Genomic DNA, 16,522 nt, shown 5'->3' with positions numbered 1-16,522 from the left:
ACTAGAACTGAACTAGAACTGAACTAGAACTGAACTAGAACTGAACTAGAACTGAACTAGAACTGAACTAGAACTAGAACTAAACTAGAACTGAACTAGAACTGAATTCAATTAGAACAGGACTGCAACTGAACTATAAATGAACTAGAGTCCATATACACTTTTCCTTACTCAATCTTTTATTTATTTAAATAGAAAATCCTGCTAAGATTATTATATCTCTGGTATTTTTGTGGTTATTTCTTGTTGTAAAGTCATAAAGTAATTTGCGGTAAAAATACCAAATACAAGGAAAATGGACAAAAAAAATCTGCTACAAATTTACTATACACAAGCTGCTATTTTTTTCAAACACTTTGGTCAGACTTAAAAAATTCTCTAATAATAATCTGCTTTGGCTGGGCAAAAGAAGATTTAAAATTCAAATCTTTAGCTGTTGAACCAAGATACTGGCAAATAGTTAAGAATAAATAAGGAAGAAACTCTTACCTTTTTACAATAATCCAACAAATCAAGTTTATCACGCAGACAAGTTGCACCCGTTGATTTCTTATTCAAATCTGTAACCCAGCGTCCCTCTTCGGAAAGATATTGTGGTTGATAAACTTGACCGGCTTCACATAATACTGCAATTTGTGGCTCCCAGCGTGGTGAGGCGGCCTGTCAGGGGAAAAAGGAAGTGTTGAAAAGAAAAGGTTGAAATATTTTAATTTTTTTTTTTAGAAATATAAATGCAAATGTCTAAAATTTAAAAAAAAGAAAGAAAATGCTTAAAGTAATGTTGGTTTATGGTAATATTTTATTTTACATGTTAAAAGTTTTCTTTTAGTTTAAATAGTCATTATAGTTTAAAAAGTCTTAAGAGTAAAAAAAAAAATATTTATTTTTATATAAAAAAAGTAAATTTAAGATTAAAATTTAAACATTGTTCAAGAATATATTGTTGGTTTTTAAAATATTTATTAAAATTTATAGATTTAAAAAAAAAAATTAACAAAAATTGCTTGATAAATGAGAATTTTAAAGAAATTAAAATTTTCGTGCTACAGTACGTATGATTAATATTAATTAAGGAATAATTTTACAAAAACTTTTATAATTTACCAAAGAAAGCTAAAGTAAAAATTTTTAAAACAGAAATGCAAAGCCAACATATTAAATTAAACATTTGAAATAATTTTTTAACTAAGTTGTTTTTTTTTTAAATAAAAAAATTATAATCACAAAATCAAAATAAATTTTTGTTTTATTTTTAAATATTTTGTGTTATTTTTCTTTACATTCAAGTTGGAAACAATATATTACATAAAACCACTAGCTAAAATTTTTGTTCAACGTCTTGAATAAACTCTACGTAATAATAATAATTAAATCCTAAAAGAGGATTTATATTTACCACATAATGATCTATATTTAGCGTAACATAAAATGTTATATAAATGTAATTAAGCCTTTAGCTAAAGGATTTACATTATTATGTTTACATCTAGTTAATTAATAATAGTTAAAATAAATCAAACATAACAAATGTTGGAAAATAGTCATACATAACCTGCTGCTGTTGTAGTTTTTTTTTCTTTTTTTTCATTCTATATATTGTTTTAAGCAAATTATGCTTAAAAAAAACGGTTAGTGGCGGAAAAGAAGCGTATTAAAAAAGTAGAAACATTTTATAGAAATTCATGTTCATAAACTAGGCCATAATTAAAACCAAGTCTAACAACCATGTAATAAACTTTACACATATCACACTGTTTTATATATTTTTCCTCTGTTTATTTCTATTTTTATTTTGTATTTTTCACTCTTCAGAGATTTTTTAAACATGGTTTTTAGTTGTGTACTTTTATTTTTGCTATTTTTATATTATTTAAAAAAAGTTAGTGAGTAGCTACAGTTGTTATTAAACAAATAAAAGCAGTTTATTAAGATCTGTTGCAGTTCTGTTCTAGTTTTAGTTCTGTTCTAGTTTTAGTTCTAGTTCTGTTCTAATTCTGTTCTAGTTCTGTTCTAGTTCTGTTCTAGTTCTATTCCAGTTCTGTTCTAGTTCTGTTCTAGTTCTGTTCAAGTTCTGTTCTAGTTCTGTTCTAGTTCTGTTCTAGTTCTGTTCTAGTTCTGTTCTAGTTCTGTTCTAGTTCTGTTCTAGTTCTGTTCTAGTTCTGTTCTAGTTCTGTTTTAGTTCTGTTCTAGTTCTGTTCTAGTTCTTTTCTAGTTCTGTTCTACTCCTGTTCTAGTTCTGTTCTAATTCTGTTCTAGTTCTGTTCTAATTCTGTTCTAGTTCTGTTCTAGTTCTTTTCTAGTTCTGTTCTAGTTCTGTTCTAGTTCTGTTCTAGTTCTGTTCTAGTTCTGTTCTAGTTCTGTTCTAGTTCTGTTCTAGTTCTGTTCTGTTCTAGTTCTATTCCAGTTCTGTTCTAGTTCTGTTCTAGTTCTGTTATAGTTCTGTTCTAGTTCATTTCTAGTTAAGTTCTACTTCATTCAAATATCGCTCACTGTATTTTAATGTTGGGTATGAAAATAAAAAATCAACATCATTTCTGAGTATGCGAATGAGTACATGAGTTGATGTTTGTCCTGGTAGTTAGTTGTTGCTGTCATTATTATTTCGTCCTTATTGTGTTGTAGTAAAGCTTTAGTAGTTGTTCTGTTGTAAAGTACACGTATAAAATAAGAGAGCAAGAGAGAGAGAAAATATGAAATAAAATGCCTGGCAGTAAAAATAAATGTTAAGTATTGTTCATTGTTTTTGTTTTCATACATACTACATACATTACATAAAGATACAAGTACACACATGTGCAAGTATGTAAGTAAGGATAAGTGCAAATATAAGTGAATATATATACTATGCGTAAGTATGTGTACACGTTTACAAATATAAAAAAAATATTTTGTAAGCTATTATATAAAAAAAACTCACTGTATACCATCATATACATATACAAGCTAAAAATGTGTAAATATGTTTGTAAGAAAAAAATCTTTATATAGAATTATGCGAATGTATGTGTGTGTATATAATAAATTCCATAAAATTACACATGAAGCATATGTATTATATTACTGAAACAACAATAATAGTAACAACAAAACCTTTATTGTTAAATATTATTTATAGTCTTTTAAAAAGTTGTAAACTATATAAAAACAGACCTTAATGATCATATTTAATAACAATCAGGGTAATAATTATTGCTGTTGTTTACTTTTTTTGTGTAATATTTTTTTTTAAATTGTAATTTTACATTTTATTACAATATAAAGAAAAACAAGAACATAATAAGATATATAAAATAAAACCTTAAATCTGAAAAAAAAAAAACTACAAAAATGCCTAAAATTATGCCTTGGAATTTAAAATTTGAATTTTTGTAAAAAAAAAACCTTGAAATCATAGCATTTGAACAAATTTTCTTGGTTTTACTACAACTAAAATCATTTCTAAATTATTTTTAATCATACGCCTAATAGCACACAACTCAAATCAACTATAAATTCTATAGATTTAAAATTAAAACTGATTAAAATGAAATATATAGTAAATTTATTTAGAAAACTTTAAGTTTTCCACAAATTATACCTAAAACTCCATAAATTACCAACAAAACAAACTATAATGCCTTAAAGTAAACTATTTGCTATTTAATACTAAACAGGAACTTGTTGCTTTTGCTATTATTAAGATTTTTTCAATTTTCGATTAATCACTTAAAAAGTATGTTATAATTACTCAGTTTATTCTAGTGGAAGGTTGAAGAAATTATTTATTACTCATTAAATTGATAGATTTTTTTTAGCAAAAAAAAAAACTTTTCTTTCCCTTTCATTGGAGTTCAATTAGTTTTTAAGTGTAGTTTGTTTATTAGTTGTTGTTACTGCTAAAGCTCTTACAAAGTAAGAACACTTAAAAAATTTAAGCTGAAGAAAAAAGTGGAATAAAAACCAGAACTAGAACAGAACTTGAAAAGAACTAGAACAGAACTAGAAGAGAACTAGAACAGAAATAGAACAGAACTAGAACAGAACTAGAACAAAACTAGAACAGAACTAGAACAGAACTAGAACAGAACTAGAACAGAACTAGAACAGAACTAGAACAGAACTAGAACAGAACTAGAACAGAACTAGAACAGAACTAGAACAGAACTAGAACAGAACTAGAACAGAACTAGAACAGAACTAGAACAGAACTAGAACAGAACTAGAACAGAACTATAACAGAACTAGAACAGAACTAGAACGGAACTAGAACAGAACTAGAACAGAACTAGAACAGAACTAGAACAGAACTAGAACAGAACTAGAACAGAACTAGAACAGAACTAGAACAGACCTAGAACAGAACTAGAACAGAACTAAAACAGAACTAGAACAGAACTAGAACAGAACAGAACAGAACTAGAACAGAACTAGAACAGATCTAGAACAGAACTGGAACAGAACTAGAACATAACTAGAATAGAACTAGAACAGAACTAGAACAAAACTAGAACAGAACTAGAACAAAACTAGAACAGAACTAGAACAAAACTAGAACAGAACTAGAACAGAACTAGAACAGAACTAGAACAGAACTAGAACAGAACTAAAACAGAACTTGAACAGAACTTGAACAGAACTTGAACAGAACTAGAACAAAACTAGAACAGAACTAGAACAGAACTAGAACAGAACCAGAACTAGAACATAATTAGAACAGAATTAGAGTGATTTCACTTAACGATGAAAGTGGAAAACAAAGAAACAAACTAGAATATAAATAGAACAAGAAGAGAACTAGTTCAGAACTAGAACAGAAATAGAACAGAACAAGAACGGAACTAGAACTAGAATAGAACTAGAACAGAACTAGAACAGAACTAGAACAGAACTAGAACAGAACTAGAACGAAACTAAAACAGAACTGACACACAAGTTTTTCAATATCTTTATTAGTGTAAATATGATTAAAGAAATTCCATTAGAAGTCCTAATTAATATTAATCATACGTCACCAAACTTAAGATAAGTTTAAAACTCGATAATCCTATAAAAAGCCTAAAACTATAGAATATTATTTAAATTTGTCACGTTTTGTAGTACAAGTAGCCTACTTTTAGAAAGCCCCTTTAGAAAACTACAAAACTTTTACCCTTAAATTTTAGCAAACACCTTTAAAAAATAGGTTTTTGTACTATTTTCTTGTTGTTAACCTTATTTAGTATAGTGTTTTTTTCATATTCTAAAGCATATTTAAAGGCTTTTTAAACAAATGATAGGCAACAATGAGAAAATAGCAAAAAAAAATATACTAATGTTTCTAACGTTTCACCCTGAATGTAACAGAATCTAACAACAACCACCACAACAACATTTGTGTGCAAAAAAAAGTAAATAAAACTACAAAACAAAAAATTTTATAACGTAAACAACAGTGTAAATGGCATTTTTAGCTGACACTCTTGACGTTGTGTGAAATTAAATAAAAATTCATGCCATGAATAGTATTTTTATTTTTTTCTACACTTTTGCTTACAATATTGCACTTTTATGTAGGATTTTTTTTTTTGATTTTTCAACAGGAGTTTGTGTCTGTATTTTAGCTGTTTATCCTGAGTTTCTTGCTTGTTTTATAATTTAATTGTATAAAAATTGTTTGTTGTAGTGCCGTGTTTTTTCGTCAGTTTCCTTTTTGAGGAATTTCATTTTAATCAAATAAAAATTAAGCTAAAGTTACACTTTGTGTTTTGTCATCATCTGCTGTTTTTCTTTTTTTTTTACTTTATTCTCTGGGAAATATTTTGAACATTTTTAGTTATAAAATATGACAGTGTGATTTTGTTAGGGCGCTGGATTTTTGCTGCCACATTATGTTCTTGTTCAGTTTCTAATTTCTTTTTTATTTATTCATTTTTTTGACATTTGCATGTAGAAAACTGTTTACAAAAAGTATCTTTAAAAGTTTTTTTTCCTACAAATTTTGTATACAAAAAATAAATTAGTGATTTGATGAGCTTGGCAAAAGTTTGCACGCGATTAAAAAAGTATACTTTTAGGTTTACAATAGAAACTTTTTAAACAAAAAACTTAATTATCTCTAAAAGTAGAAAATAACAATAAATTTGTTTTCGAATAATATTATAATATAGTTCGACTTCTAAACTATAAGTAATTTATTTTATCTGCAGATAGCCATAAATATTCCCTACAATTTAGCTTTTTAAGTTAACAAATATCTTTCTTAGTTTAAATGTTATAAATAAAATTGTAAGATAACAAATAATTAATATTAATCATACGTTCTGTGGTACAAAAATCAAAAATTTTTAAATTTTTAAAATTTCCATAGTATTGAAAAAAAAACTAAATTAATGTAATTTATTTATAGTTATGTTCATGTTCTATTCCAGTTCTGTTCTAGTTCTGTTCTAGTTCTGTTCTAGTTCTGTTCTAGTTCTGTTCTGTTCTATTCTAGTTCTGTTCTAGTTCTGTTCAAGTTTTGTTCTTGTTCTGTTCTAGTTCTGCTCTAGTCCTGTTCTAGTTTTATTCTAGTTTTGTTCTAGTTTTGCTCTAGTTCTGTTCTAGTTCTGTTCTAGTTCTGTTCTAGTTTTGTTCTAGTTCTGTTCTAGTTCTGTTCTAGTTCTGTTCTAGTTCTGTTCTAGTTCTGTTCTAGTTCTGTTCTAGTTCTGTTCTAGTTCTGTTCTAGTTCTGTTCCAGTTCTGTTCTAGTTCTGTTCTAGTTCTGTTCTAGTTCTGTTCTAGTTCTGTTCTAGTTCTGTTCTAGTTCTGTTCTAGTTCTGTTCTAGTTCTGTTCTAGTTCTGTTCTAGTTCTGTTCTAGTTCTGTTCTAGTTCTGTTCTAGTTCTGTTCTAGTTCTGTTCTAGTTCTGTTCTAGTTCTGTTCTAGTTCTGTTCTAGTTCTGTTCTAGTTCTGTTCTAGTTCTGTTCTAGTTCTGTTCTAGTTCTGTTCTAGTTCTGTTCTAGTTCTGTTCTAGTTCTGTTCTAGTTCTGTTCTAGTTCTGTTTAGTTCTGTTCTAGTTCTGTTTTAGTTCTGTTCTAGTTCTGTTCTAGTTCTATTTCAGTTCTAGTTCTGTTCTAGTTCTGTTTTAGCTCTGTTCTAGTTCCGTTCTAGTTCTGTTCTAGTTCCGTTCCAGTTCTGAACTAGTTCTGTTCTTGTTTTATTTCTATTTCTATTCTAGTTTGTTTTCCACTTTCTTCGTTTAGTGAAATCAAGATCAATTTGTTTTCACTTTCCTTACCATTTAAAATACTCAACATGACCTTTTTTTTAATAAATATTCCCTTTAATAAACAAAACACTTATTGTTGTTTTCCTTATAATAAGTTAATAACAATCATAAATTTGTGAACTAAATTTATGCAAAGATATTATACAAATATTGTAATTTTCTTATAAGTAGTTTGTTTATTCGTTTTATAACATCACAATAAATACTAGTTACGATAACTTAATATAACTAATAATTATAAAAATATGTATAACATACATATGTATATATAAAAAGTGCCTTCAGCTTAATAACAAATAACTTTTACATGTTTATACATATACACATAATAAATAATAACAATTAGTAGCTGAATATAGATAATAACAAGATGATATTGACAATAACTTAAAAAGGGAAAAGAAATAAATAAATTCTGAATATATTTTCCAAGGATATTTGTTATTAACTCTTGCTTTTTGTTGTTTGCAAAGACTAAAAGTGTAAATTATTTACTAACACTCTACTCGTTACTTAACTCTATATTAAAGTCTATAATACTAAAATTCTCAAACACAAATATGTCTATTTATATTTGAGATTAATACATAAGTGACAAAATGCTTCTCATACTAACACATACTTTGGGGCTTTAGGCGGCTCTTTGTTGTCTCTAACTTGTGCATGTACTTGTGTGTTGGTGTGTATTTAGAACAACAAACAAATCCTTATTTTCCCTACAACTAAATAGGATATATGATAATATAATGTTATGTGACTGCTAGCCTATTTGTGTATATGTGTATATGTATATGTGTGTATAATTTTGATGATTTTATCCAGTAAGATAGAGTGTTACATAAATACGTTTGGAGCAATGTCTTTCAGTCTGTCTATCTCTGGTAACGATTATAATAATGATACAATACTGATTGTAGTATAGTTGCAGGCTTTTGTCTGCTGTCTAAGCTAAATCGCAATTTATTTAGACAAGTTAACAAACAGTAAAGGACAATTTTTGTCTATATTTTAAACAGCATCACAAATTGTAGGAATTTTTTAATGTTTAAATGTTAATGTAGAAATTGTCAAATATCTGCTTAATTAACATCAATCATACGCCATGTAGGACATTATTGAAAGCATAAAAATTATGCTAAAGCAAAATCAGTTCTGTTCTAGCTCTTTTTTACTTCTGGTCTAGTTCTGTTCTAGTTCTTTTTTACTTCTGTTCTAGTTCTGTTCTAGTTCTGTTTTAGTTCTGTTCTAATTATGTTCTAGTTCTATTCTAGTTCGGTACTAGTTCTGTTCTTGCTCTTTTCTAGTTCTGTTCTAGTTCAGTTTTAGTTCTGTCTAGTTCTTCTCTAGTTCTGTTCTAGATCAGTTCTAGTTCTGTTCTAGTTCTGTTCTAGTTCTGTTCTAGTTCTGTTCTAGTTCTTTTCTAGTTCTGTTCTAGTTCTGTTCTAGTTCTGTTCTAGTTCTGTTCTAGTTCTGTTCTAGTTCTGTTCTAGTTCTGTTCTAGTTCTGTTCTAGTTCTGTTCTAGTTCTGTTCTAGTTCTGTTCTAGTTCTGTTCTAGTTCTGTTCTAGTTCTGTTCTAGTTCTGTTCTAGTTCTGTTCTAGTTCTGTTCTAGTTCTGTTCTAGTTCTGTTTAGTTCTGTTCTGTTCTAGTTCTGTTCTAGTTCCGTTCTAGTTCTGTTCTAGTTCTGTTCTAGTTCTGTTCTAGTTCTGTTCTAGTTCTGTTCTAGTTCTGTTCTAGTTCTGTTCTAGTTCTGTTCTAGTTCTGTTCTAGTTCTGTTCTAGTTCTGTTCTAGTTCTGTCTAGTTCTGTTCTAGTTCTGTTCTAGTTCTGTTCTAGTTCTGTTCTAGTTCTGTTCTAGTTCTGTTCTAGTTCTGTTCTAGTTCTGTTCTAGTTCTGTGCTAGTTCTGTCTAGTTCTTCTCTAGATCTGTTCTAGTTCTGTTTTAGTTCTGTTCTAGTTCTGTTCTAGTTCTGTTCTAGTTCTGTTCTAGTTCTGTTCTAGTTCTGTTCTAGTTCTGTTCTAGTTCTGTTCTAGTTCTGTTCTAGTTCTGTTCTAGTTCTGTTCTAGTTCTGTTCTAGTTCTGTTCTAGTTCTGTTCTAGTTCTGTTCTAGTTCTGTTCTAGTTCTGTTCTAGTTCTGTTCTAGTTCTGTTCTAGTTCTGTTCTAGTTCTTTTCTAGCTCTTTTCTAGTTCTGTTCTAGTTATGTTCTAGTTCTCTTCTAGTTTGAGTTCTGTTCTAGTTTTTAATATAATTTTTCTCCCACTTTTTCGGCTTTTACTGTGTTATCCTCTTTGCCAGTTTGAAGATAATCTAGTGTAATATAAGTAGATGTTAAAACTCTTTCACATTTATGTATAATAGTTGCATTTTTATAATGCATAAAAAGGATATAAAAACAGACCGACATCGTGACGCCTGAACCTCCCCTATACCATTATTATATTAACATTTATAACATAATAAAACCACAAAGGTTACAAACACTCATGCCAACATATGCTTATATGCTTTTAAATTTATCTTACATGTTTTTCAGTATCATTTGGTGCTTTATATTTAAAGATTCTTATTTTTGCCATGAATTTTTTTATACAGCGGTTCATGAGGTCTGTTGTGTAAGAGTAATTACAAGCATTTAATTTAATAATTGTAAATATATATTTTTTTATTTCGAAACCTAAAAAAAAGGAGACCAGAACAATGTCCAACCAACATTATCATTGGGTTTATTTTAAATTCTTAGACAAAATGAATAAGAAAAAGGAAAATAATATGAAAAATTTAATAAAAAAAAATTATTTTAATAAAATTTTTGTAAAATAACAAACCTTAATTTGTGTAACTTGTGAAATAAATATTTTACATATTTTTTACTATTTTCAGCAAGAAGTTTTCTTAAACAAAAAAATATTTTTTATAACCTTTTGAAACCAGGTATAAAAGCTGTAAATGTTTTTTAACGAATGAAATTTTTAGTTTTTTTGTAGCTTTAATAGTTTGAAAATTTTTACAGAATTTATAAAATAATCTAGTAATTAATATCAATCATACGTACTGTAACACAAAAATAAAAAATATACGAAAATTTAAATTTTTTCTGTCTATTTTTTTATTTAATTTGTGGGTTATTCCCATTTGTTTAAGTTGATGTTTTGTGTTGTTTTTTTCTTATTAACTTTGAATTTTTTATTAGTACATGACCCATTTTCTTTCTGACTCTCAAGTCTCCTTTATGTATATTTAATTATAATTGCTAATCAATTGCAAATTGGTTAAATTTGTTTTTTGTTGATTTTTGTGTCTACCTTCAAAAGAAAATTTACATAAACTAGTTTGTCTTCTAAACTGTTTAAATTAAACTTTAAGGCTTTTAAAGACTTTTGCATACTTTTAGGCTGTATTTGAAATATTTCTTCTTTAGAAAGTCACATTATTAAAAAGTTGGCTTGTAGTTGTGTTCATTTATTTGTTTTTTAATTCTTTCTTTGTTGTCTTTACTTGTTTCTGTCATTAAACAGATTTCCTCCTGTCTAGTCTTGCTTTCATATAGCATACTTTTTGGCGGCTGTTTGTTAAAACTTTAAATACATTCAACTATTTCTCTGTTAGTTTTTCATATGTCTGCTTATTTGTTTAGGCGTGTCCTGTGTCATAGTTCTAAATCTACCAAAGGCTAATAGTTTTAACGTTGCTTCCTCTTAGATTTCCCATTTGTTTTTCTTGCCAATATCATTCTAGACATTGTTGTCATTGCTTGTTTTTTTTTTTTTTTGCTATTTGTCTTTTAGTCTATTGATCTTTATTATGTCTGCTCATTTTTATGGCTGGTCAAACATTAGTTTGAACTAGGAACTTGATTTGTTTAGCATTGCATCTAACATATGTTACTTTATTATAGCATTAAAGCTAAAACTATTATAAAATATATGACCAGTTATGATAAATAGTTTTTAAAGGAGATATACATACATATAAACTAAATTAATGGTGCTGAAATTGTTTGTCTATGAAAAGTCTAAAGAAAAAGGATAATTTTTTGAACTACACGACGTATGATTAATAAAAATTATGGTTTATTCCTTGATATCTTTTTAACTTTTAAAATACGTGCACTGTAGTCTACAGTGCAGTACATAGTGTAGTGTATTGCATAGTCCTGTCTATACTCCAGTCTATAGTCTTGCCTATAGTCTGGTCTATAGTCTAGTATATAATCTAGACTATAGTCTAGTCTATTGTCTAGTCTATAGTCTAGTCTATAGTCTAGTCTATAGTCTAGTCTATAGTCTAGTCTATAGTCTAGTCTATAGTCTAGTCTATAGTCTAGTCTATAGTCTAGTCTATAGTCTAGTCTATAGTCTAGTCTATAGTCTAGTCTATAGTCTAGTCTAGTCTATAGTCTAGTCTATAGTCTAGTCAATAGTCTAGTCTACAGTCTAGTCTATAATCTAGTCTATGGTCTAGTCAATAGTGTAGTCTAAAGTAGAGTCTTTAGTCTAGTCTATAGTCTAGCATTTCGTTTCGTCCATAGTCTAGTCTATAGTCTCGTCCATAGTCTAGTCTATAGTCTAGTCTTTAGTCTAGTCTATAGACCAGTCTATAGTCAAGTCTATATTCGAATCTATAGTAGAGTATATAGTGAGTATGTAGTCTAGTCTATAGTAGAGTCTAAAGTCTAGTATATAGTCTAGTCTATTGACTTTTCTATAGTCTAGTCTATAGTACAGTCTATAGTAGAGTCTGTAGTCTAGTTTGTAGTCTAGTCTATAGTATATAGACTAGTTTAGTCTAGTCTATAGTCCAGTCTATAGCCTAGTCTATAGACCAGTCTACAGTTGAGTCTATATTCGAATCTAAGTAGAGTATATAGTAGAGTCAATAGTCGAGTCTATAGTCTAGTATATAGTCTAGTATATAGCTTAGTCTATAGTCTAGTCTATGGAGTAGTCTATAGTCTCGTACATAGTCTAGTATATAGTCTAGTCTATAGTCGAGTCTATAGTCTTTTATAGTCGAGTCTATAGTCTAGTTTATATGTCTATTATAGTCTATTTTACAGTCTAGTACATTTTCCTAAAAACATTAAAACAAAAACATTGTTTCTTAAATTTAAAGTTTTTGCAAGTCAGGGCGTATGATTAATATTAATTGCGAGTTTGTTTAGAATATCATTAATATCTTTACAATCATAACATCTATTAAAATAATTTAAACGGTGAGCTGTAGACAACATAGAAGGCTACGTTAAATATCCTACTACATACATATTAACATCGTTTAGAGTAATCTATTAAAGCGAAAAAGTTTTAAAAAACCTGATTTGTAACATGTGCTTTTAAAAATATGTTCACGAAAATTTATTTATTTTTAAAAATAAATTGGATCATTTTAAACTTAAATGTAGTTTCTTTCCCTTTCGGTTTTAATATAGATTTACAAGAAAAAAATCTTTGTAAATAATCTAAATTTTATTTGTTTTTCACACTTATAACACTTGAAAAAGATTAAAAATACTTTCATTTAAACATTAATCAATATCTCACCTTAGCCCTCTCTCTCTCTTTCGCATTTACAACATTCAATAATGATTTCTCTTTCCATAGCAAAACAAAAAACAATAAATAATACAAGTACTTAAATATTAAAAACACAAGAAAACTATAATAAAACAATACACAGAAAAACCTAACTTTGCAAATGCTTAAAAAGAAGCTTTTTCTTTGTACCTGACAAAGAAACAACACAACTAGTGTCTTAAGTGTACTTTCTTTTATTTAACCCACACCTCCAGCAGCACTTCTCTTATCCAAGCAAACTGCCAGTCTGACTGCATCAATATTTTCATTCCAGAACAATGACATAAAATCAAGAAGTATGAACAACAAAGAAAAAAAACAAGGAAAAATAAAGAATTCAAAAGTATTGTTGATGGATTTTAATCAGGTTTTGTTTTAATATATTTTTCACTTGCTATTTTGTTGTTTGAATTATTTTTATTGTTACGCCGTAACTGTACAATAATGACGCCCAGGTAGAAGATGATGTTGATGAGAACACGAAGATGAATGAAAGAAAAAAATTACATCCTTAAAACAAATAAGCAGGTTTTGTTTAACTTACAACAAAAAACTTTCAAGGTTTTTTTTGAGCAGTTTTTTGTATTAAACAAAACTGTATAACAGAAGTAAAGAAAAAAATTTGTAAAAATAAAATCACACTTAAATAATATGTACAAAACTATTCTTAGAAGTAAAAAAGACTTGAAACTAAAATACAAATTGTAATAGAAACATGAGATATAAAGCATTTTAAAGACCTGTTATAAACCACTGACATAAATACACATGTAAAGCATGTTTATAAACAATATTTTATACTAGAATTATTAAAGGAATTTTTTGGCAAAACAACTATAAAATTGTAATTAAAAATTAAAGAACTTTTTTTCACAATTAAAAATTATTATCTAAATTATCATAAAGACAATTTATATAAAATATGTCTGAAAAAACCTAAATTTATGTAAAGTTTTGCTTTTTAAATCTCTTTGAGCAATGCTTTCACTTAAAAGTTATTCAAAAAAATTTGATGAAACATTTGAATTAATATTAATCATACGTCACGTATTCCAAAACACATAACATACTTTTAGGTTAAAAAAAAATAAATTTTTACAAAAACTATGGACTAAACTATTTACTAGACTATAGATTAGACAATAAACTAGACAATAGGATACACAATAGACTAAACTATAGCCTAGACTAGACTAGACTAGAGAGTTTAGACTAGACTATAGTCTAGAATATAGACTAGGCAATAAACTAGATAATAGACTAGACTATAGACTAGACAGTAGACTAGACTATGTACTAGACTATAAACTATTCAACATACTAGACTATAGACTAGATTATGCACTAGAATGTAGACTAGAAAATAGCATAGACTATAGACTATAAACTACAAACTAGGCTATAGGCTAGCCTATAAACTAGATTATAAACTAGACTATAAACTAGACTTTAAACTAGACTAAAGACTAGACTTTGTACTAGACTATAAACTATTCAACATACTTGACTATAAACTAGACTATAGACTAGATCATACACTAGACTATAGACTAGACAATAACATAGACTAAACTAGACTATAGACTAAAATTTAGACTAGACTATAAACTAGTCTATAGACTAGACTATAAACTAGACTATAACCTAGACTATAGACTAGACTTTGTACTAGACTATAAACTAGTCAACATACTGGGCTATAAACTAGACTATAGACTAGATCATACACTAGACTGTAGACGAGACTGTAGACTAGAATGTAGACTAGACAATAGCATAGACTATAGACTATTAGAAAGACTATAAACAAGACTAGACTAGACTAGATTATAAACTAGACTAGATTATAAACTAGAGTTTAAACATAATATAGACTAGACTTTAACAGACGCTAGACTAGTGTATAGTCTAGTCATACTCTCTCTTCGCTTTTATATTTATTTATCGATTTATTCAAAATTCAACTCCCTTTCTTCAAACGTTTTATGGCTTAAATTAATCTCTACAAATTATCTTTGTATAATTTTGGGCTTATTGCCCTCTGCTGCATATTAAAAAAAACAAAATTAAATTAATTTCTCAGCATAAACGCATGATGAATATTAATTTCAAACAATTTGTCATAACAGCTAAAGCAGGCAAAAGGCACAACCCCACATCCCAACCAACAAAACACCTTTTAGCAGGGGATGGTTTACAACCCCCAATTATTTATTAATATTATTGATAATAATATAAATAACTTAATAAAAGTCGGTTTAATATAATTAAATTCTAGGAATTTAAAACGAAATTAACAAAGACAATGTAAACCAGAGCTTATAGTGGGAGAAAAAAAATGAAATAAAAACATGATCATAATGATGACAATCATGATGAAGCAAAAGCAATATATAAATGAATTAAAACAGAAGCCGTAAATAATAATGCTTAAATGTTCATTATTGTTAAAATTAAAATTTAATTAAATTTATTATAATATTAAAAAAAAAATAAATTCTACTTGAAAGTTTCAACATTGTGTTTAACAAAGGTAAATAATTACAGAAAAAAACAACTATTTAATTATTTAACTTAATGTTTATAGAGCATGTGATTAATAATAAAAATTTTTTATTGAAAAATAGTGCAAAATAGTTTAATTTTTATTTCAATAAATTTTTAATAACAGGGCGTATGATTGATACTAATTAGAAATTTATTAGGAAAAAACTATTATAAATTGTAATTTATAAAACATTTAAGGAAAATTATAAATTTTGTTATAACAAGAGACTTTATTTAATAGTTTTAAGGAAAAATGTTGTGCAATTTAATTTTTTTTTTTAAGAAATCACTAGAAGTTTTTCAAGTTTTAGTTAAATAAAAGATTTTTTATTTATTTTATATTTTTTTATAAACCACTTATCTAACTTTTTTTCTCCTTCTTTATTTCTACACATCAAACTGTATCAATTTTTTTGCCATTAGAAAAATATGAATTTGCTTTCATACATCTTTTTGCGAAAACCCACACTTGCCTAATTTGTCATAAAATTTGTCTTGTCTTTTAAAAACGAGCAAAAAGCATTTTGATGGTTTTTATACTATTTCTGTCTGCCATATTTTTCTTGGCAAAATCCTTGACTCTGTTGCAAAAATATCAAGTACTTTTTTATTTATTTTCTTTTTTATATATTTTAGAGACTTAAGGCATTTAGTCAATATATTTTAAGAAAAAAGCAAAAAAAAACAACAATAACAACATTTTGTGTTTGTTAAACATGTACACACATGTTTAAATATGCAACACATGTTTGTCAAAAAATTTAAGACAGAGACGTCTCAAGGGGATGATTTGTGGAAAAAAATTATAATCTTCTTTCCTCTATTTATGTGTTGATATCTTTAATAAAAATGTACAGTTTTCTTAAAAGGAGATAATTTGAAAGATACTTAAGAACCACTTTTATAGACTAGACTATAGTCCAGAATGTAAACAATAGGAAAGTCTATAGTCGAGATTATAGTTTAGACTCTAGGCTAGACATAAGTCCAGAATACAAGCTAGACTATTGTAAAGACTAGGCTAAAGACCAGAGGCTAGACAATAGTGCAGACTGTAGACTAGGTTATAGTGCAGACTATAGACTAGATTACAGACTAGACTATAGACTAGACTATAGACTAGACTATAGACTAGACTATAGACTAGACTATAGACTAGACTATAGACTAGACTATAGAC

The 16,522-nt window shown here is 27.6% G+C and overlaps 1 protein-coding gene across 5 annotated transcripts in view; it reads right to left on the bottom strand.

Annotated features, from left to right (window-relative positions):
* The window catches only part of LOC111676744 (amyloid-beta-like protein), a 98,611-nt gene that overhangs the window by 33,442 nt on the left and 48,647 nt on the right, over positions 1-16,522 (bottom strand). For all 5 annotated transcript variants that reach the window (XM_046947575.1, XM_046947578.1, XM_046947576.1 and 2 more), the window contains exon 2: positions 490-660. In XM_046947575.1, coding sequence (XP_046803531.1) covers positions 490-660 — 171 coding nt within the window. The remainder of the gene's footprint in view (positions 1-489; positions 661-16,522) is intronic.

Source organism: Lucilia cuprina, chromosome 3 (genome assembly GCF_022045245.1).
Source record: "Lucilia cuprina isolate Lc7/37 chromosome 3, ASM2204524v1, whole genome shotgun sequence".
Taxonomy (NCBI): Eukaryota; Metazoa; Arthropoda; class Insecta; order Diptera; family Calliphoridae; genus Lucilia; species Lucilia cuprina.
This window is presented reverse-complemented; position numbering and strand designations above follow the sequence as displayed.